General features: G+C 35.3%; 1 protein-coding gene across 1 annotated transcript; it reads right to left on the bottom strand.

Annotated features, from left to right (window-relative positions):
* Positions 1-16,342: 16,342 nt before the first annotated feature.
* LOC145684981 (TNF receptor-associated factor 4-like) lies at positions 16,343-17,923 on the bottom strand. Its single transcript, XM_081757330.1, has one exon. The coding sequence runs from the start codon at positions 17,921-17,923 to the stop codon at positions 16,343-16,345; it is 1,581 nt and encodes a 526-aa protein (XP_081613456.1).
* Positions 17,924-24,032: the final 6,109 nt, after the last annotated feature.

The raw sequence follows: 24,032 nt of genomic DNA, 5'->3' as shown, positions 1-24,032 counted from the left end.
GTATATGCGTGTGTGTGAAATCGTGTTCGCTGCTTTTACTATTATATTGAAAAATACGTTCGCTTGTGAGAGTACCTAAATATTGGGTGATATCAATTACGCGGAGAAGGTACTCATTATTCCCAATTTTGTAGTAGTTACTCGCATTGGTATAAATAAAAAGAGAACTGAGCACTAGTCGTTTCGGCTGACCTCGGAGAAGCCCCGCCCTTTTGAAGTAACCACACCTCTATTCTCGAGCCGAGTAACTGCTGCGCGTTTGATATCAATAAAAATCTAAGACTCTCCTGTGATGCTAATAACTTCTACAAATTTATGGAGCAAGCTAAATAGGTGACTCCGTGCGAAATCTGGCAGAATATATGATAGCATAGAAATGTTGCAAATGGAGATTACAAAAAACATTATAGGTTCATGAAAGAAAATGTAGAGTGGTTAGCACAACATTTTTTAGGAAAATCAACCGAAATTTTGGGGTGGTGCACTACGTAATGACGAAAAGATGCTTGTTTTCTTGCATTACGTGACTAATCCGGGATTCAGGTCGGAATGTCAGGGCAATCTGGTGTGGCTCAAAGTACTATGTCTGTGACTACTACGAGCTCCTTCGTGGCTAAGCGGTTAGCGTACGCGCCTTTGGCGTGGGAGACCCGGGTTCGATTCCCGGCGGGAGCTCATGTGGTTCGGATTCCACGTTAATCAGTAGGTCCACGTCTCATATAGCCTCGCTGCTGAAAGGGACGCTAAACTAAAATCAACTCAACTCAACTCTGTGACTACTACAAGTGTAATGGATGTGATTATTGCGAAAGCTGAAAATTGATTGTTCCCGGAAGTGTGCGTAATATGCAAACAGCAAATGCAGAGTGGTAAGAACAATATACATTTCCGGGTGCTATCGGAGCACTTGACTATACACACGTGGCAATAAAGAAACCTAGAATTTTGGAGACGAATACGCTAATAGGAAGAGGTCATTCGTGGCTAAGCGGTTAGCGTACATGCCTTTGGCATGAGAGACCCGCGTTCGATTCCCGGTGGGAGCTCATGGGGTTCGGATTCCACGTTAATCAGTGGATCCCGTCTCATATAGCCTCGCTACTGAAAAGGACGTTAAGCTCAAAATCAACTCAACTAAACATTGATAGGAAGTGTGTATACATAAGAATGTATTTTTTATGCCAAGGCGAAAGGAAACACGTATGGTGTGGAAAACGCAATCGGATGGACGTGCTTTATGGTGTGGCTAACTGGACTTTTTTAAAAAAGGAGACAAAGGGGCCAAGTGTCTGATTTCGTTCTTAAAGCCAAACAATCTACAAAGACCTTGGACAACATGTGATATGCGCTTGTCGTGTTAATCTTGATATTGCTGGATTCGAATCAACATCCATCAGCTTCAATAGATTCGTTCTCATGGTTTCAGTGTTACTTTCTTGTTTCCCTTACTTTCTTTTTCTTTTTCTTTTCTTTTTTTGTTTTATTCTCGCTCGAATATTAAAGATTCTCTTTTGGATTTGGGTCTCAGTCGTAGATGTATTTGATATTTCGTTGCATTTCACTGTAATTGCCTTCAAAGCTTCGGCTTTCCTTCGTTTAATTTTTGGTAACTGTGACTTTCGAAGTACCACTGGAAACTCTTTTATAATATCCACAAATGCACTTTGATTGAAATTGTCGTTGCTACTTGCCCCTTCCATGGCGTTTAGGATACTACGCCATAGGTTAAAAACAACGAAATGACCACGCGACGGATGGGAGAAATGAGTAATCACTTCTTTTATTGATACGACTCACTGCTACGCGCAGAGGAAACGCGAGTGAACGTTCATAAATCTGGAGCAGTCTAGACCTGAGTAGTGGCTTGTTTTATTGACACGAAATTGAGGGAGGAGATTACTTCAGGTGTAGTTACTCAGATTGTCGAGCAGGACTTCTCAGGAGTAGTTACTTACTTTTATTGATATCACCCATTATCTTTCACCGGGGTCCCAAAGAGTTTAGTTACGATACTGTCGAATATTAAAGATTTTCTTTTGGATGTGCGTCTCAGTCGTTGGTGTATTTGATATTTCGTTTCATTTCACTGTAATTGCTTACAAAGCATCGGCTTTCCTTCGTTTACTTTCTGGTAGTAATTGAAAGTACCACTGAAAAAACTCGTTTATAATATCCACAAATGCACTTTCAAACGGTTGTTAGTGCTTGTCTCTTCCATGGAGTTTAGGATACGGCCTCATAGGTTAACTACAGCGAAATGACCGCGCGACGGATGGAATAATTGAGTAATCACTCCCTTTATTGATACGACACACTGCTTCGCGCAGAGGAAACGCGAGTGAACGTTCATAAATTTCAAGCAGTCTCGACCTGAGTAGTGGCTTGTTTTAGGAGGAAGAGTAGATTATTCCAGACTTAGTTATTCCTATTCTGGATCAGAAGTTCTCAGGAGTAGTTACTCATTTTTATTGATATCCGTCACCCATTACCAGCCTCACACACACTGTTCATGTAAATGAAGATGTTTGTTGTCTCTAAGTCACAAGTCTCGCTGAACCATACTGAATCATTCCAGGTAAGGGTCTCTCCAGACCTGTTTCTGTCCGGGCTAAAGGGTCACAGGTCACGAAATTCCCGACTCCTGAACTTCGTCTTAACTGGTACACAGTTGTAAAAATGTCTTACAAAATGATGTTCATTATCTTTTAAATATTTCGAATCCCAGTGAATTTGAAGCTTCACCTGAGGGGCCTTCTTTCATAGAATGGTACATACTCTTTGAGCGGGCAGCTTGAGGCAACCGCACCGTTCACAAGACCCAAAGAAATACGGATTAAACATGTTGTTAATAAATCTTGATGTGTGAAGCAACAGAAGAAGCTGAAGTATTTCGACAGTGAAATAAACATGCAGATCGCATAAATAGGATCCTGTGCATAGGTTACCTGTGTATAGTTTATGAGATTTCTCTGGGTACCCTCAACACAACACGTATAGTATTTCCCACAAGACGAGAAATCAATTTCCTTGTCTTGATTCTAAATTTTGTGGAAGTCTCGAAAATTCATTTTCGTCTGATCTCAACTTCCGAAAGCCTTTCTCTTCTCGTCTAGTTTCGCAAACTTAAACCTTGTACAAAATGTATATTTTGGTTTATTCTCGATTTCGTCTCAATTTCTCAATTACTGGAAGTTATCAGAAATCTTCTGCGTCACATTAGGTCTCCGAAAAACATCTAAACAATATTTATTATTGCAGTATAATGTATATAACTTGTGTATCTTTAAAGATGGACATATGCACATCATTAAGTTTGTTAGAATTGGAAGTGGAGCGTGTTATCAGAGTGGTGTTTCAGATGTCACTCTAAGGCCGGTCGTACGTTGAACAGAGGACCGCGGAGCCGACCCGAAATAGAGCACTTTAGGCAATGTAACAAATGTCTCGTACCATATATTCACTATATTATGTGCTAAGTAAAGGCCTGTCCAATGTTGTAATTAAGACACACGGTGAATGTACTCAATCCCCACTCTGTTCATCCTCTCATGCTTCAGTCTGCCTCTGCTTTCCAGTCTTGCCTCTGGTGAATACGCAGCTGTCCTAAGCAATTAACCGGTCTCGGTAGTCTCAGTTGTCTCAGTATAGATTCAGTAGTGAAAAAGGATTTAACACATGTAAATAATATAACTTAGAAACAACCTAAAACATCAAATAACCTAGATAAACATATTGTAAAGCTGATACGGCTGTTCACTACGTCTGATGATGAGAGAACTCTATCTCTAATTGCTTCCAATTCTAAATATTAAACGAAAAATTCAAAAAGACGCCAAGCCCTCCCCGATTGTCTAGTGGTTATCGCACACTTCTTTGGTGCACAAGGTATAGGGTTCAATTCGAGGAGGTAGAGATTTGAATTTTAAGAGCATTTCGGTGCTTATGATTCCAGCTTAAACTGTAGGTCTGTGTCTCACATAGCTCCGCTAAATTCCAATTTAAGCAATCAGAAAGGAATCAAATCTACTGTTCTTTTGTATTTAATCAAACTTAAGAAAAGAAATTCAAATAATTTAGATAAAAAGGAAGGAAAATAAAGAAAAAGAAAGGTTATGTTGCTTACGTTTACCTTTTTATACACAATATTAATTTTTCTACGCTGCTATGTTATCAAGGTTCAAAAGAACATTATTTTTAATTTATTACAAACCCAAGGTATTTCTCGCATCATTATATATTTATGTTTTATTGCTGAAAATGTATACCCACTGCAGGCGCTCCCCAAGAAATTTTCCCTGGGTGGAGTAAAAGGTCGGAACTCAGAACAAGGTCAGTCAGCGCCAGTATTTTCCCTGAGAGAATTGAAACATAAACAAATATATTATCTAAAAGGAACTACGAAATTTGGAGCGGGGAGGTTTCCGACGGGGTGAACCCTCACATAGGCGTCCTGATTCATCCTTAACACATATTTCATGCAGGTTATTTTTATATACGATTCACTCTTCTTATGCTGAGGAGTAATATTCTACAATGGCTGAAATGAATGCAAAAGACACAAGTACTGGGTTGGTTGCATTTGAGTTTAGCGTCCCTTTCAGTAGCGAGGCTATATAGGATGTGGACCTAGAGTATAAAGTGGGATCTGAAGCACTTGCGTTCCCATTGGGATTGGAACCCGGGTCTTCCACACCGAAGACATGTCAGGTAACCATTTAACCATGAGAGTCCTGCACAAGCATTGAGTTTAAGAAAAATGTAGTTCGGGAGATATGTATTTGTCACTTACAGTTCAACTTTTATGTAATAAAACAGAGAAATATCAAACTCCACCTTTGTCCTTGAGAGCATCTTATGACTAGTGTGATACTATTCTCAGCTCCATCACTGCGTGTGTTTCCTTTCTTTTTTATTTTTTCTTTCTTTTATTAAAGTTTGATTTACTTCGTTGCTGTGGTTGTTATCAATTATGTTGTTAACAAGACTCGAGAAATTTCTCGTCTCGTCTCAATCAACATCTCGAAAACGAGGCGAGAAGTACATTTTGAAATCCGATACAAGATGACAAACATAGCACTTATTATTGCCCATGACACAAAACAAGACGAGAAATATGGTTTTATCGTCTCGTAATTTTTTTCGTCTCGTCTCGATTGTCAAAGAATTCTTTCTCATCTTGTCTGCATTCTCGGAAACCTTTTCTCGTTTATTCTTGTTTTGTAAATTTATTCCCTGATTTTCTTCTTCATTTTAATTAGGCTCTATCAGATTCGTTCTGGGTCACGAGAGGTCCACCAATGGCGTGGAATAACAACATTTAAACCACATTTATAGCCGGAGTATATTGCATAAATAGTTTCTGTATCCTTAAAGATTGAGAAAAGCTCTTCAATCTGTTCCTGCAATCACTTCATCAATATAAAGTCTTTTACTATGAATTGTGTAACACTAAACTAAAACTAGTTTTTATGATCTAAGACTGGAGAGAACTAGTTTTTCCTAGGAAAATCAGGAAATTTTCTCTCGGCTGGAGTTTTAAAAGGGACTTATCTTCTCGACTCTTGTGGGCAACACGAATAACAATTCTTTCGAGACGAGATAATTCTAGTCTCGTGGGTAACACGAATAACAATTCTTTCGAGACGAGATAATTCTAAAGTCTCGTGGGTAACACGAATAACAATTCTTTCGAGACGAGATAATTCTAAAGTCTCGTGGGTAGCACGAATAACAATTCTTTCGAGACGAGATAATTCTAAAGTCTCGTGGGTAACACGAATAACAATTCTTTCGAGACGAGATAATTCTAAAGTCTCGTGGGTAGCACGAATAACAATTCTTTCGAGACGAGATAATTCTAAAGTCTCGTGGGTAACACGAATAACAATTCTTTCGAGACGAGATAATTCTAAAGTCTCGTGGGTAACACGAATAACAATTCTTTCGAGACGAGATAATTCTAAAGTCTCGTGGGTAACACGAATAACAATTCTTTCGAGACGAGATAATTCTAAAGTCTCGTGGGTAACACGAATAACAATTCTTTCGAGACGAGATAATTCTAAAGTCTCGTGGGTAACACGAATAACAATTCTTTCGAGACGAGATAATTCTAAAGTCTCGTGGGTAGCACGAATAACAATTCTTTCGAGACGAGATAATTCTAAAGTCTCGTGGGTAACACGAATAACAATTCTTTCGAGACGAGATAATTCTAAAGTCTCGTGGGTAACACGAATAACAATTCTTTCGAGACGAGACATTTCTAAAGTCTCGTGGGTAACACGAACAACAATTCTTTCGAGACGAGACATTTCTAAAGTCTCGTGGGTAACACGAATAACAATTCTTTCGAGACGAGACATTTCTAAAGTCTCGTGGGTAACACGAATAACAATTCTTTCGAGACGAGACATTTCTAAAGTCTCGTGGGTAACACGAATAACAATTCTTTCGAGACGAGACATTTCTAAAGTCTCGTGGGTAACACGAATAACAATTCTTTCGAGACGAGACATTTCTAAAGGCTCGTGGGTAACACTAGTTGATCCGAGTCTTCAATCTCAAACACTGTTTTAGTGTTACGTGATTAAAAAGTATAAAAAACTATAAATTGATAAAGTGATGGTCTGAACATAATGAAAAACCTTTACCAACGTTTAAAAAAACGCAACTCATTACAGATTTGGTTTAAATGTTATATCATTCCTCTTCATGTTTCTCTTTTAACGCAAAAGGATTCTGATAATATTTGGAACATTTTATTCGAATAATGTCTCTCTTGTTTTACGAATATTCGAACGATTTTTCACATAATTACTCTACATTCGAATTGTTTGTATAATGAAATGTATTCAAACAACGAATGTTCAAAGTATTCGAATTTCAACAACACTGATCTTCATGGTACTAATGTTAGGCGTGTACTATATCCGGATTTGATATTTAGAGTATCAAAAGTCGATATCAACTAAATATCGAAGCTCGACAGATACATGAAAGTATCAAAAATATCGGCCATGATATAAATATCGGAAGTAACAATAACTGAATTATTCAACATTAAAATTAACGGAAAGTATTTACTGATAATGAATTTGATTTCGATGTTTGAAAAGATCAATCGAACGTTATATCGCATGAACGTGATTGACATTACCAAGAAAATATGTCATAAAATATTTAGAAAAAGTATTATTTTTTCCACATTTATATTTTTTCGAGGGAGGAGAAATGGAAATCGTGTCATCGGCTTACCAAGAGCGCAAAGCGAAGATAATATTTCAGTGAATACTAGTGGAGAATTATTGGGTTAATTCACTAGTTCTCACCCTTTGAAGCAATGACAATATTTTTTTATTTGACGGTTGGGCTAATCAGACAATGAATCACTAATGCAATCCCCTGCATTGTTCACAATCTTTTCCCAACGTTCAGGCAGTTGTTGGATACAAAAAGGAACTCAGTGGCTTGAATGTATAGAAGATATCGATGGAGTTTTGCTGTTGGTTGTCGTTATTGAAGGATGTGCCACGGTACATGGTATATTTGACTACCCCTGGAAAAGATGGTAATCTGTAGGAGCCACACTTGCCAAATACTGTAGGGCGTCACGAGGTGGCTTGAGGGGAACAAGCTCCTCATAGCCTACTGGTAGGACATTCAGTTTTTCGAAGTTTTCAAGAACATTGCTTCTATCACTTGCATTGAGAATATGGAATAGTTTGTTCACAAGGTTTCAAAAAACGTTAAGGTTAATGGAGGTGTTAAAGGTGAGCAGCGACGCTCTATAGTGGTAGATGATTTATTATCTCAATTTTAGTAACAAACAAACTAAGGCGCAACCACCTCATATAATAAGATTCTCAAACGACTATTTACCATGGGACAGAAATTAGATCCCGGTTCAATACCAGCAAACTAACATAGGGCAATTTCTTTAAAGCAATAATAAGAGGAGTTAGTACGCAAGACAGGAAAGTGAATAGCAACTGACACGAGATTAGGTGGTGAGGGTTGATCTCACCTAGTGCTACCAATTTATAGGGTATTTAGATAATGGTCGCCCCTATCGCTTTCAGTTCATGTAGTGTAGAAAATTATCACTCGTTACCAAGTTTATATAGTGTGAAAGCGATTAAGAGTTTCACAGCTGCCAGCCAATTTTATGTAGGCTGCGGGTTGCAATGTTAGGAAGTTACTACCTAGTTAGATAATTTAAACCAAATATAAGTAATAGTCGGTTGATTAAGAGGGGCGTTCTTACATCACTCGATAAATTATGGATACATCAAAACAAAAGCAATAGAAACTTTTCAAAGCAATTTCTAAATTACTTGGGAGGTGATCCTTGAGTTAAGCGACTTGATAGTTAAGGAATGCAAGCAATAAGTACATGAAGATACAAAAATGGAAACTTAAAATAACTTGTTTTAACCCACCTGAGAACACAGATCCTACCACGGCGTCTTTGAGAGTTGAGATGGAGCACTCCTGAGGTTACCACCGACGGCACTGCTGCCGTTTCTCACACAGGCAAAGAAGCACTTAAATCACTTACAACATAACTAGCGATGGATGATACTCACTTGCGCTTAAGGCGGCTGAAACACAGGTGATGTACGGGAAGTTCTTACCAGGACTTCGTACGGAATAACTTCTTCTTCTTAGGACTTCGTACGGAATCACGAATTCTTCTTCTGGACTGGACTTAGCACAGGCTGGTCTTCTCCTGGTCTGAGTGTCGGAAAGGGATCGTGATAGCGAACAATAGAAACGCAGCATCCAACAGATACCTTGATCTAGAGCGTATTCCGCTTCTCCAGTAGACTACAGAGTCAATACGCCGATGTCAAAGGTTTATATCATGGTTGTTAATACTAAAGTGAAGAGGCTGTAGTGATGTGCTTTTGTAAAGATTCAAATGTAAGCGACACAGGAAATTCGGTGTTAAAGGTGTTTTATTGGTTTGTTAACTAAGTCCGTAGACTCATATACAACGTGAAACATCTTCCATGAGGTTCAAAGAGAGATTATTTAATGAGTAGTCACAGCGTTGACTGAGTGTAAGCAATTAGTAAGAAGCTTTTAGAAGTGCCGTGTGATACGAAGTGTCAAAGAGGATCGTAACAGATCCAAAACCAACAAAGTTAATGAATAGCAGACTGAAAGAATAGTCTGTAGCAGCAATTCGAACTTCCAAATAAAATTCACTAATAAAACGAGTAGTACGGCCTTGATGATGATGATGATGATTAGCACACGTAGTTTGTTAGGTAGTCAAGTGAATTAGTTCTTGACTCACAGATACGTGACTACTGTATTAGTCCAGACACCTAAAGATGTGACTTGTGATTTTTTTCTAAGTCCACGCTGACACTCGAAAGTAGTTAGGCACTAGTCAGTGACAGGCATCGCGGGAGGTGCACTATCTTCTCCGAACAAAAGACATAGTCTGGTCGTCGTTAATAGATGGACTATCTCCCCCAGGACAACCGATAGAGTGACGGCGTCGGTCAGTCGCAGCACTTTTCCCCCAAGAGAGGTAGAAAATCTAAGGTTTTAAGGGAAACTTATCAGTTGCACAACGTTATTATGTTAGTATTGTGTGTACAGAGGGTTAAGCGTCCGGCTTACCTGATTGAAAGTATGTAATCTTGAGAGTAGAAACTATAACTGAGCGCATGTGTAACTGTTTTAGTGGGCAGTTCTAAAGGCTCCTTGTACAATTGATAACTTTGTATATTGCAACCTGATAATTTTGGTAAGAGTTAATAGGATTACCTCAGGTGTACATAGGTTACACTCAGACACAAGAAATCGATATTTAGTAGGGCATATATAATTTAGTCACTTGTACCGTTATATTTAAGTATAAAAAGCAGAGAGTGACTCAAATATCACACTGTGATTATAGGATATAGAAGTAAAATATTTACAAATCGTGACAAGTTTCACTGGAAGCTGTCACAAACAGGATAAGTAACCAAATTTACACAAAGACATTTGTGATACACCTGCACCGGAATTGAATGTTACATTGAAACACCTGAGTATCTCTTAAATTAGTAATATAACCTGTCGCCTTTGAATGAACATAAAAATCTAATATTAAAATATTCTTGTCGCCTTTTGTTATTAGAGTTTTGATAACGGTATGTGAATCTTACTTCTTTCTCTTAAAAAGAAATGTTGTCTACAGCAAACAGAGAGGGAAGGGAGAAACTGACTGAGTGTGGATGCTGGGAGGATTTCAACAGAGCTTGTAACACTTTTCCTCAGATGCATGTTGAGGAGGACAAAACAAGAAGAATAAAACAAATACTTTGGCTGAACAAAACAAAGCAAAATGAAGGAACTGAATTTTGTTGGAAAAGGGATTTCGTTATCACGTGTACTCTTTAATATTCTCTTTTTTAATACTTAAAGTCTAGCGTTATTGAAAGCAATTAGCAAATCTAATTGTCGGAAGTACGGAAGGCAAGAAAAATAGTGGCGCGAGGCAAAAAATTTCCTCAAAATTTAGCATGGCAAATTTGCTCGCCACAATAGGTAGGATGACGATGAATTTCCTATTGAACTTGTTGAATAGCAATGGTTGTGATGTACCAAATGCGGTCCACTCTTGTCCATGTGGCTGATTATACCATGTCATTTATTGGATTTTTTTCATGAAGTGATGTTTGATTACGGTGGAGTAAATTACAGTATACAGTAACATTGACTGTACCATTGTGGGGTAGGAATTTGTTGTGGATCATGGCTTTCATGATCCACTAGAGACACAACATTCTATTCTTGGGATGCAAATCCTGTTTAGGAGGTTGTATTTCGTGTGACCCATCTCTTTCTCTGCTAAATGTACACATACAGCCATAATTTATCTCTAGTAATTGTAGAGAAAGAAAGAACTTATGTTGATGACAGGTTTCACAATGACAGATATGCAAAAAATGACAACACATTGACACATGAGCCAAGTTTTTGTACATTTCCCATGCGTTGAAGATGATGTAGAATACTTACCTATCCATTGCCTATCTTGCATGTCCAATTCCTAGCAGCTCTGATACGGATCATCGTGGGCCACATCGTTGAAATGGTCCTTATCAAAATGGGATATTGGACCAGAATATTGGATATCGCTCAGGTCAAACTTTCGACTTTGGAACCTGACAAATCTTTTTCAGGTGATACTTCCAGTAATAGCATTTTCTCCATACACTGCACAGATTTGTCTGGATGCCTCTGCAGCATTAGAACCTACCTTAGTTGAACTCGTACAGATGAACATTTCGGAGATAACCCTTGTTTTCTACTTGGGTCTCCATACTTTAGATCTTGAAAAGTAAAAACTGATTAAACAAGTAAAACCACAAATAATGTATCACATTACTGATATAATAGCTAAAATTTGGTATATTCCACAGCACTGCGGTCGTCACTGACCTGTGGAAAAATATTTGTCTAAATGAAATCCACAAATTAATGATTCAATCAATAGTACCGATGTTAAATTAGACAACATCGCAACCAATGTATCAAACTTTGTATTTATTCAAGCACCAAAACAAATTTGGAGATCTTACAAACCCAAAACATTTTATAAGCTGATTTATTAAACACATTTAGAAATCTTACAAAATAAAACATTTTATAACCTGATTTATTAAACACATTTAGAAATCTTACAAAACCAAAACTTTTATTTTGCTGACTTATTAAACTTTTTTGAAGCAAAAATAGGAAAAGCATATTCACTCTAGTATAATTATCTTATTCATTAACAAATCCTCTTTAAAACAATATTTGAAGTAGTTGCCCAACAATCTTGCACAGTGTTTCTCAGCGTTTTTTTTCCTTTGTGACACACTACAGTACTTGCAAATTTTTGTAACACCCCTGCATGTGATTTTTTCCTGGATGAAAAAAAAGCAAACATAAAAATACACACAGTAATCTTTGTATTACGAAACAACTATGAGATACAAATCTGACAAACAAATTATGTTAAACTTTTATATACCCTATGTATAGAGATTAAGAATGTGCCACCTCGACTTTTGTCAGAAAGGAGTTAGTTCGGTACCTTTCAAACAAATTCACAATAAACTTCTAAAATCAGTTGTAAATAATACGTTTAATATACGAGATTTTTATGAATTATACGAGATTTTGTCACAGCATTCAATGAAAACATAAGGTGAGGTTATACTAGTAAGCCGTAAGTTAAACAGGAACCAAAGAAGCTGTTGTGATTTGCATGAAGTTATTAGTATGTGTGACACCTTCCGCCCGTTGTTAAAAACCATCTTGCTGAATAGGGTGTATCTTAATTGTTTGAAGAACACTGAATGACCTACGTATAACTATCAAGAATGAAGTTAACATTATTATCCACACACGTACAAATAAATAAATAAATAAATAAATTATGATGTGATGGATTTAGTTTGTTTACTGAAGATCGAAAACATTTCCAACATTTGCAGTGATATAAAGATTCTTGAATATTTAACATATTTTGTACGTACAATATTAATATAAGCATATAACGAAAAAACATGTCTAAAGATAAGATAGAATAGATCTCATCGAACTGAAGAAAATAACATTCAAGAGTGTAAATATTATTATTATTTTGAGAGAATCGACAAAACATTAATTTTAATGGGGCTGAAATGTTAATATCTCATTGCCCTTTAGAAAGCACGACATCTCTTAAGGATACTGAAATATACTTCCATTGTGGCTTTAATTTTATACAACTAGCAGAATTAGAAAATATATTACGCTTAAAGAGATGATAATCTAAAACCGTTACTAACACTTATATTTTAATTTTAAATGTTTCAATTATTCAATGTTGTCAGAATACAAGCATCTGAGTACAAATTTTGCTGTGATTTGTTTAAAAAGTTAGTAAAACATACAGTTTTGTTTTTTTTAATTATCGTGCATAACACTAAATATATGACAATTAAATTTTTCGTATATTAATATATTAATAGCAAATGTCTCTGGACATGTGAGGCTATTGCAGGAGACAGACGTGCTATATTAATATAAGACACGAAAGGAAATGAGTTATTCTGCTTCTATTAAGCCTTTGTTTGTTTATTACAGTATACTTAAAAGTATATGTGATCTGACAAATAATATTCACACGTTATACTAATTTATTTTAACATCTATGTGTGTATTAACGGAAATAAATTTTTACTTTTTCCTTTCAAACACAGTGAAATCCAAAGACACCTGTGTGCTTTTATGAAGTGCATTTCACATTTTCCTAGCTTCTTCTATATTACAAGTGATTTACTATCTTTTAAGTCATCTTTACGTATGTTCATTCTCTTCCCTTATCTACAATACATTATTACAATACTACTAGGTAATAATAATAATAATAATAATAATAATAATAATAATAATAATAATAATAATAATAATAATAATAATAATAATAATAATAATAATAATAAACATCTCAAATATATCTTAGAGATATATAACAAGAAAAATAATGCGTCAGAACTATTGACGTATTTCAACAGATAAAAGTCTTTGATAAAAACAAATATGTCAAATCAGTTTGTTACATTAAATAACTTTCTAAAAGTGTATGTAAAAATCAAACATGTTGAAAGAGGAAAAAATCGTTGCAGGAAAGAAAGTAACAGTGATCACATTTTAAATATAATCTATCCTCACCAAAAAATGTCAATTAATTGTGTTCTATTCACCTTTTCTACAGATTTGGTAACCTGCTATTCCATAGAAAGTAGATCTGCAACTACACAAAATATATGTATATAAAAATGACAATTTAAAACTTAAACTAACTTAAGAAATGTAAATAATCATTACAAAATGTAAAATAACACATTCTTTTATATACATTACAGTGTGTGAAACTATGGTAAATTTCCAAACTATGCGAACTAAATACTCAAACTTGAACTAATACATCCATAACTACAAGTTGCAATTGAGGAATAATATCTAAGATAGAATCTGTTCCTTTGACACTGAATCCATACCAGAAACCCATTACTCACTATTTCCTACTGTTTTCGCTACGTTGATTAATATTGAATCCTAAAATGTTAATTGATGTCTATCATTTTCAGTTGCAATACACGAATAAAATCAGTCATGAAATCTATTTTTCCTTTACTGAATCCAAATAATTAAAAAAAATGATTGTTCATATCTATTTTCGTTTCATACATTATGCGATGAGAGGTGTAATTGGAAATAAGGCCTACAGAATATTCGCCACTTTCTGCATAGAGATCCAACACTTACCTCGAAACAAAACTAATTCTTGAGGCACTGAATCTGTGTTTAAAAAAAAACTACTTTTTTATATCTCTTAATGTTTTACCCTATGAAAGTCGTAAGTACTGAAACCGGAATTACAAGTGAATTCCAATCATTTTCGATTTTGGCAAAGTATTGCTGATTGTATTAGTATGCTAACTATAGGCCTACTATTTATTTACCAATTAGCAAGCTTTATTTAACTATCTGCGCATATAGAAGCACGGAAAAGCATGGGGTCCGCACGGACACCAGGTATGCTAAACGTTTTATATTCTTATAATTCCTAATTATAATATTCTTATAATTTCTAAATACAAACGCGTACAACAAGTGAATTGTAATAAGTGAATTGAAAACATCTTTAAAAGAGATGCCCTGAGTCGTGGATAAGAATATGAAACAAACAGAGAAAATATATGAATATAATGAAGCCTGGGGTCCACACGGACCCCAGGTTGGCGTCATAAGGTTAACAGGATATGTTCCCTCGTGAATTTTATTGGCTTAATTTTATACCTCTGGACACAACTCAAAACTAATATCCTCTGGGTTAACAGGATATTAGAATTTATTCAATATGTTCGTAATATACTATTAACAAATATGCAAGAGATTTTAAACTTTTACTCTTAGAATAGAGTTAATTTATTGAGGTTGTTTGTTAAGCCGGTTGCCTAACACAGTTACCAGTTCCCGAAAGAAGCACGGTCAGAACCCATGCATACATACACATACTACTATTCACTTTTTTTCTTGCAGCACTACAATATCCATCTGACTTGCGTTATGACTGTTATGGGGACCTCGAAAATTGGGACGTTTTCAGATGTTTCTGACACTGTAAGCTTTTTAAATTTAGAACAGTGAATATTAAATGTAATATTGTAAGTTTCCATTTAACATGTAGATTTAAAATAAGACTATATAATAACCTAATGTAATGTCACTTAAAAATGTGTAACTTACGTTAGATTCGCAACACTGTTAAATGAGTGGAATTGTGAAGAATCTAAAACAATGTCCCCTGTCGGAATTTCATGTTCCAAAATTTCTCCGATTTTTATTAATTAGTTTAAAGGTTTCAAGTTACTGTAAAATGTCCAGCCTATATATCTTAATATAGTGCATGTTTATTTTTTCATAATACTTGGGCACTCAAATTGGTATATAACATTAATTTTAATATACATATGAGCAATACCATATATAGGTAAGCAATGGTATGTCACATTTTCTAACTTTAGAGTAAAGTGGAGAAGAATGTCCTACATTCCCATGGAATACAGTTTAATGAACATACCAAACAAGCTTTTTCCACTGGCATCTGGAGTTGCATTTCCCAAATTAAACTACCTACATACCATTCTATGGTCCGACCCAATCCATTCTACTTAATAACTCTATTTCATTGGAAGTGGTTCTTACCAGTACGTACGCCCGAGCCTCTCATTTACTGTAATGTCCCTCTTAGAAATATAGAACTAACAACTATAGCAAAAGGTTATTTGAAGATGCATAATTTTAATTGGTAATTTGTTTTTCAGTTCTATGACATAACATTACATTTAACATTAATTTTGTATGAAAACAACAACTTTTGGTAATAAAGCTCAACACCTTTAATATTATTCATTATTATAAGTTTCACAAATCAAGGCAAATCATCCTGCAATGTAGTGAAATTTTTATTTTTAATTTTAATTTTGATTGATTTATTTTGAAGCTAATAATTTTCAGTTACTTTGTTCTGACATGAATTTTTAATTTAATTAATTATTTTCTCATGGCTTTAATGTTTAGTTTTAATCCGTTAATTTTGTTTACTTTTTTTCCCAACTATCGCAAAATGTTATATCACGAATGATTTAATTTTAATCAAATAGATTTAACTTTTCTGTCACGGAATAACATTTATCTACTTTACTTAAAATAACAATATATAAACTGTTCTTCGTTTGTCTGCTTTAAATTAAAAACATCCTTTCATGATAATGGATATGTTTAAAAGTGTTTTCTAACTAACATTTACTTCCAAAAATATTTCATCATCATCAGATATATAGTCTCCGTTCTTCAGCATTTCATGTGAAATTAAAGAAGTACCACAACCCAAGTTGTCTTCACCATTCAATGGTTTTCGAGACCTCGATAAATCTTCTAGCCCATACACTACATGTGTCACAACATCTTTACCCCTGTCTTTCAAGTTAATTAGCTTGATTGTTACTGTTTTCTTGAAAGGCCATTCCAAAAGAGAATCATATTCCCCAGGACATATTGAAATAAAAACGGCTAAAAAACTCTCATATTCTGTATCAAGCCTTTTCCAACGATAATTTGCGTATAATAAAACTTTTAGCTTATATCCATGCTGAGACTCATAAAAACTATCACTGTAAATAAGTTCATGAAACTTATATCGCGTAAGCCTCTCAGAGACATTTGAAATTCTCCACAAAAACTTTCTATGCTCCTTTAATCTTTCTTCCAACTTTACTATCGCAATGTCTTTTGCACAAAGTTGTTCTGAACGCTGGCGAGTACTTTTCTTTAATTCATCTTCCATTCTTCTCAATTTTATTTCTAACTCTTTTATAGTACTTTCTTTCCTACTAAGTTTTTCTGAAAGTTGACGAATACTTTCCTTTACTTCATCTTCCATTCTTCTCAATTTACTTTCTAATTCTTTTATAGCAATTTCTTTTCTAGTAAGATGTTCTGAAAGTTGATCATTAGAAGCTTTCATGAATTCTAGATGATGAATGCTCTCTTCTTGTAAGTGGTTACGTAGCTCAAAAGGAAACCCTTCGTATTTGCAACCAACACTTTCAAAGCTACACTTAGCAAAGAGTTTTACACACGCTTCATCCAGGTGTTTGTCTATATCATTCCTCTCAATACATACCCCACAATTCTTTGGACAATCAATCGGAAATTTTAAACACTTTACGTGATGATCGCCCAACTCATTGGCCTCCATTTCTTCACTACAATAGTCACAAATAACAATTCTTTTAGGACATTCCTCCAACAAGTGTTCCTTCATATTTTTCCGTGGCATTTCTCTTCCACATTTATTTTCGCAGTAAATCGGAATTAAATTACAAATTCGAAAATGATCTTGAAGAATATTAGCCACTACTTCACACGCACAATATTCACACTTCACAATTCTTTTTATACAAATATTATCCAGGTGATATCCCAAATAAAGTTTCTGAACCATCACATTACATTTCTCACACGGAGTTAAGGAAAAGTCACAATTTTGGATGTGTAATTGTAAATCATCTTGTAACATATTCTGTTTACAATACCCACAAGTTGAAAACACCTTAACACGTTGTTTATTTCTAGATTCATGTTCAAGTTTTGTTCTACAATGTAGTCCATGAGCAGTTAATGTTTCTCTAGTGAGAAACGTTTCGGAACATGTTTCACAATTATGTTTCTCCGTTGTCGGTTGAACATCTTTCTGTTGTGGATCGAACGATTCTTGGAAGTTAGGAACGCTAGATGCACAATGCAACTGGTGATTTTGTAATTCCTCTTCCACGTACTTTTGACAAGTTTCACAGTATTTATATGTTGGCATTGTGAGTAGATAATGTTTTAGAACTAATTAGAAGAAAACTCTCTACGGGATGAATTGTATAACTAATGGGAGGAATAAAAAAACTGTGTTCCTTTGTTATGTTCTGGATGCAAAGAAGTGTAGGTAATAGTATCATTGATACGGAAAATAGCGTTTTTTTAATTCACTGCACTAGAAAGAGTTGTATTTCATAATTACTAAAGTATAATATCGTGAACTTGCCGTAAAGACGAGAAGAGCAAAATTCAGTTTCGTTTTCAAACAATGAATATCGAAATTTACGTATAAGCTTATTGAGTTTCTAAGCAATGAGATGGATTCTCACTGAAGTTTTAGAAGTACACAGAAAGAATAACTTTCAAACTCACACTTTTTTTAATGATTCTGTACACTAATAATATAAATCTTCCTTCAAAGTAAAGTATTTATCAATTACAAAATATTTCATACTTTAGAGTAATGTCGAAAGCTAAATGAATCTGGCTCAGTTCAAGAATTCACTGAATATCACCAACAATTGTCTAGAGTTGGTGATATTATGCTTACACACGATCTTATGCTGTGAATAGGGTTACTGAACAGTCGAACCATCGTTATTTTTGAATATAATTTTCCCAATGCACTTAATGAAGACTGCTCTGAAGAACGTACTAAAAACAAAGAAGCTTCTGTTCTTACTGAACTGAGCTGTGTCCCCGAGTATTTTGACAACAGCATAGAGACAGGAGTTCTCTTACTGGTTAGTGTTGGGCGAAAACAAACTCGTGGGATGAATTAAATATAAAAGATTAGTATCTCACCTTCAGCTATATAGCATGAACACTAAACATAGCCTGACAGTGTCCTTTTAGTGGTCGTCCACATATTGCGTAACGCGGGAAGGGGAGGCGAAGGGTTCGGCCTTGCATTATGAAGTTTCACAAGGGAGAATGGAGTTTCATCTTTATTACGTAACCCGTGCTTTCCTGCTGTCATATTTATTTTTATTCTCAAGGTTATATGCAATCTTTTAAACAAATAATTTTATTCAGATCTTTTCGATTTTATAAATAAATAAATACATATTTCTATTCTTTTAGGAAATTGTGAACATATAGCCTAGATCAGTGGTTCTCAATCTAATTCTTATCGCGACTCCATTTTATCCCATCCTCTCGCCAGCAACCCCTTTATAATTTTTGGTTTGAAATAAGCTTATGTGAGATATTTAATATATCTATTGCGGAGATCTCACGATATCCATCTATTTCTATAATAGTAGAATCCATTTGTTGTATATAGTGGATTAAAACGGAATATGGCCAGTTCATTCATATTACAAATATGGAATCTATTCCGTCATACCGTTTCAAAATGGAGTCCGTTTGAAAATTGTGAAACTTCATAACTTCTCTAATTTTGATTCATATGATAAAAAATAAAATTATTTCTAATTTTGGTTAATGAAAACTTGGACAGTTGTTAAAAAGTTATTGAGTATCTTAGATTACGAGAGGCAACCACTTTGAGTTACCTCATATTGTTTTAAATTCGGATTATTGTTATGTATGTGTTCAGTATCACCAGAAACTGTGAAAAGCAACTTGTTTATATTTAAAATTTAGAAAACAAAATCCCACGGAAATATGTACCTTTCTTTATTGTGACCAGCTTGCTGGAAAAAAGGTTATTCGCTCACAAACTTTCACATCTCGTTAGATTTGAATTTTAGTTGTATTTCAATATGCAGGTATTGTTGCATTGTTATTTTCTTTTGTATTTCAACATGCAGTTCTCATTAGTTTCATATCGTACCTCTTCCATTTTAATTGATTTTTGAGCAACTCTGCACCTGCTGAAAATCTTTAGTAGACCTAGTTTTTGTTGTTGTTAACAGTATGTATAAAAATAAAATTATACCTATCAGAACAAAATTCAAAATAATATTTAAAAATATTTTCCGATATAGATTCTAGTTATATTTATCGCTTCCGCTTATCTTCCTGACCTCCATGAAACTCTCTTGTTACACACTTAGGGGTCGCGACCCTCAGGTTGAGAAACCCTTACCTAGGTAAATTAAATCATACGGGAGGGAGTTGAAGGTGCTACTAGACACTAGAATTACTGGTGACGAACTCTGCATTATTACAATACAATAAAATTCCGTTTTGTGGCTACCGCCTGATTGCTTTCATTGCACACCAAGCTTTTGTGGGTTTACTTCTTAGCGATCTTAAGCACCACTTAAAAATGACTTCTTGTTCCCACTGGTATCGCTATTTCCGAGAATATGACTAAAAAAATTAATTTGAATCATTATCCCCTCTATTCTTCTTAGCAGTTCCGCATGTGAAATAAAAGAAACTCTTATTCGTGAAATAATATTTTCCGCAACAGAGCTATCCATGATTTCCAGTGCAGAATCCGAATTCGTCGAATATTAATTTTTGTATTGAGATTTTTGCTTTTTGGATCTGATTTTTTACTGCAGAAATCGAGTTTATTCGCATTCTGACACTGATTTAGGACAATAATAATTTGGAAAGGGAGTCAATGGAAATCCAAAGACCAAAAAACATACTCGAAAACTTGTCCACAAACGAGATTCTTCTGCTCCTCCACGTATGCAGAAAGGCCAAATTTGTGGTCGACGGGAAGAGAACGTCGATACTGGCGAATTCCAAATACAGGGAGCATCCTGGGTCCCGGAAGAAGAGGTCGATATCAGTCCTCTAGATCCTGTTTCAATTGCATCTTCTGACAGTAGTTTTTCCTTACCAATCATTGGTGACATAAAAGAATGGATGCCATCTACTTGGGAGAAAGACAATATCAAAGAATTAAAACTGCTTAATTAAACAACTTTATATCAGTGATGGTTTTAGCAGGTGAGCCGCGTAGGCACGCTATATATAAACACTAGAAGATACATTAAAGAGTAATTATATTTTCCACTATTTACATTAAGGTAGATAATTATTTAACAAATAACATCAACCACTATTGTAAAAGTAATTTTCTACCGTCATTAATCAATCAAATGTGTATAAGGTTTATGTATCCATAAGCCATGGAGCGGGCCTACCCAAAATTAAAATCCTAAAGCTGCTCCTGCGTTATGGGGTTAAAATCTTATTTCATTATTATCATTTCTAACACCTCAATTCATTGGCGAAAAATACTACAAGTTTATTCAGAAAACAAGTATTTTGTAGCAAACGTTCTGCCATTAACATTAGTTTTTTTATTCTAATAACTCCGTAAAATAACCAAAATTGGTTCAAAAATGAAAACGCGTTACGTGACATGGGGCGAAAGTGTTCCGCTATGTTACGAAGTGTGAAAAACTCAGGGAGGTTGAAAATTGGTCCATAATTGCATTACGTGATATGTGAATGGCCCCCTAATCAATAAAATAGACCATTTATTACTATTATTCAAAACTTTTTGTTTAATATCTAACTCTAATCCGAATGAAGGCCCCAATCGTTCGACTGGTCTCATACAAGATTGAAAAGAGAAGAAAGGAATCATAAGGTGATTCAGAATAAAGCTGCATAAAATTCTACCTTTAACAAATACAAGTATATATTACAACTACGAGCTCCCTGTATTTCACAACAAACAGTTTGAATGTTGAAGAACGAAATGAAGCTACTCTGCTCCCTGGTTAACATACGTGTCTTCTTTGTGGGATATTCGGGTTCGATTACCGATTGCAGATCATGTGGTTTGGATTCCACGTTCAGCTGTAGGTGTCATATAGCCTAGGTGCTGAAGGTGGCTTAAGCTCCAAGGTAGAAATAGTTAAAGCTGGAATTTAAATTTTCCAAAATCCGGAAAGTAACATCGAATATTGCTGTATTTCGAAAAATATCTCCAATTTATAGAAAAAATACGGAATTTATAAAAATCTACAATTAAAAGAAAGTCCGGCATTTACAAAATTCGGTAAATCGTGGAAAACAGATAAATTTCACATTTTCGAAAATTCTGGCTCATGGTTTTAAAATACAGACCAAATAGTAATATATGATGTTAAATTTTTGGTCTGTGTTAAGATAGTCGTAAGAGTAAACAATAGGCCTACAAATAGTGCCAACTCTTTCCGATATGAACCTGAGTAATACTTTACTTATAACTATAATAGTCTAACTGGTCTATAATTTACGTATGAGAAATTCTAGTATACAAAACCCAGCTGTGTTTTCAACAGTCCACTTTCTTGAACTTAGCTGTGAATGAAACACGCCATTCTTCTCCCCTTTAAAAAAATTAGCAGCGATGAAGATCTCTTCACCAGGCATCTACTTGTAAATAGTTTAAATGAAATATTCCGAATGATTAGTCTAGATTTTCCTTAAGTTCAAGTAACGCTAGAATGTTCTCAAAATGATACTCTGAAATGGATTGAGACAATTTTTCATTACTTATTATTATTATTATTATTATTATTATTATTATTATTATTATTATTATTATTATTATTATTATTATTATTATTATTATTATTATTATTATTAAACATGACTATGAATCAACGAACAAACGTCCTCAAGTGTAGTAGTAGGATGCGATCACAACAAAAGTAACATTTTTTTAAAGGAAATAATATACAAGTTAATACGTGTTTGAGGTTAGATTGTAGCCTCCTCAGACCTGGCCTTCATTTGTGGTCGCTCAAGAGACTACGTGTTTTATGACAGTTGTCACCTTAGAAACAATTTTTGTAGTAATGGGGAACGCTTGGTTGCTAAAGAAACCTTCCTCTATAGAACCAAATTACAAGTAGTTGAAACGTAAACACTAAATTTTAGGATCGTCACACAATATCAGGGTCTTCTAGAAATACGCCTGTTGGAGCAGCACGGGGTAAGTGTTTATTTATTGCATATGCTTGTTAATAAAGTTGACATGCTTTCATGTATTAATTTTCATTTTTAATGTGAGATTGTATAGCGCACGTAGTAATCAGCGACTGAAACGCCTTTTCGATAAAACTACAGTCCCGAAGATATGAGTTTTTCCCCAAAAGTTAAGAGTTTTTGTGAAATTAGTTTATTTTTGTAGAAATTCTGTACATTTAATGTAAATTTCGCATCTAGACACACTTCGGAGCAATCAAATACAACTTCTGCCCGTGTTCTTGGGCTGAGTAGGCAATATTGGTCTAAGCCCGTCATGTGTGTGGGATAACATCTCTCGATGATTACTCTTCCAGGGGTACCCCCGACCTTTGTTGGTAGTTTCAAAAAACAATGAACGGAGCCCACGTAGCTAAGTGGTAGAGCGTTGGCGTAGCATTTGTAAGGTCCTGAGTTCGATCCCAGCGACCGACTATCCTGCAGGCTTTTCCAGGGTTTTTCCCCAGTCGCACCTGCAATTAACAGGATGGCACCTTCAACGTAGGCCGTAGGCAACACTTTTCCCTATTCTCACCGCTCTCCTCTCCCGGCCTGAGCCGTACATATCTAAAAACAATAAATGGAATTCCATTCAAGAAACAATGGGTGTGTTCTATTTTTATTATGACTCCGAATTATTGTGATACTCCCTGGCTTTTGGTGGCTTGATAACAGAATTCCGACTATAGAAGATTTTAAGAACTAAAAGGAATTTGTTGAAGTATTTGGCTGACTCTTCTGTAAGTATTTCAAAAAATTCGGTGCAATGGTTGTTCATCATGGCGGGTCCGAAGCCCATTCTAAGAAAATGCGTCGAACCCCTTCCTGTCACGGCCGAGCCCGCATAGCATTCCGAGACTCATGTCAAGGAGGGGGACATAGGACCAACGAGAAATGTGGTAACTCGTAGTTGCTTATGGCCTGGTGCCAAAACTGCTCAGTACCGAAACTACCATATGGCAATAGTTAGCTAACCGGGTCAATAACCTACCGGCGGAGATGAGGCTTCTGCAATTCTTCGAAATGGCGTCTAACTCGTGCTATTGGATCCGAGAGAGTGCCGGTACGTGCGATCTCATCAAGGTCTCATCAAAGTAGATAGTGAAAACTGCCGCCCCTACCTTCAGAGGTGAGGCTTTGGCTATCCTCCGAAATGGACAACTATAGTCCGCGTCACCCGAATTGGCGTCTGGCATCAGCCAGTAAGCTCGTAGTGTGCTGTT

This window comes from Thermobia domestica, chromosome 5 (assembly GCF_964235325.1).
Source record: "Thermobia domestica chromosome 5, izTheDome1.hap1.1, whole genome shotgun sequence".
In the NCBI taxonomy this organism is placed as follows: Eukaryota; Metazoa; Arthropoda; class Insecta; order Zygentoma; family Lepismatidae; genus Thermobia; species Thermobia domestica.
Note: the sequence above shows the minus strand (reverse complement) of the source record. Positions and strands in the feature narration are given on the sequence as shown.

What these genes read in the sequence shown, in the direction of transcription:
- LOC145684981 (XM_081757330.1), bottom strand. Translation starts at nt 17,923, where the DNA reads ATGCCAACATATAAATACTGTGAAACTTGTCAAAAGTACGTGGAAGAG.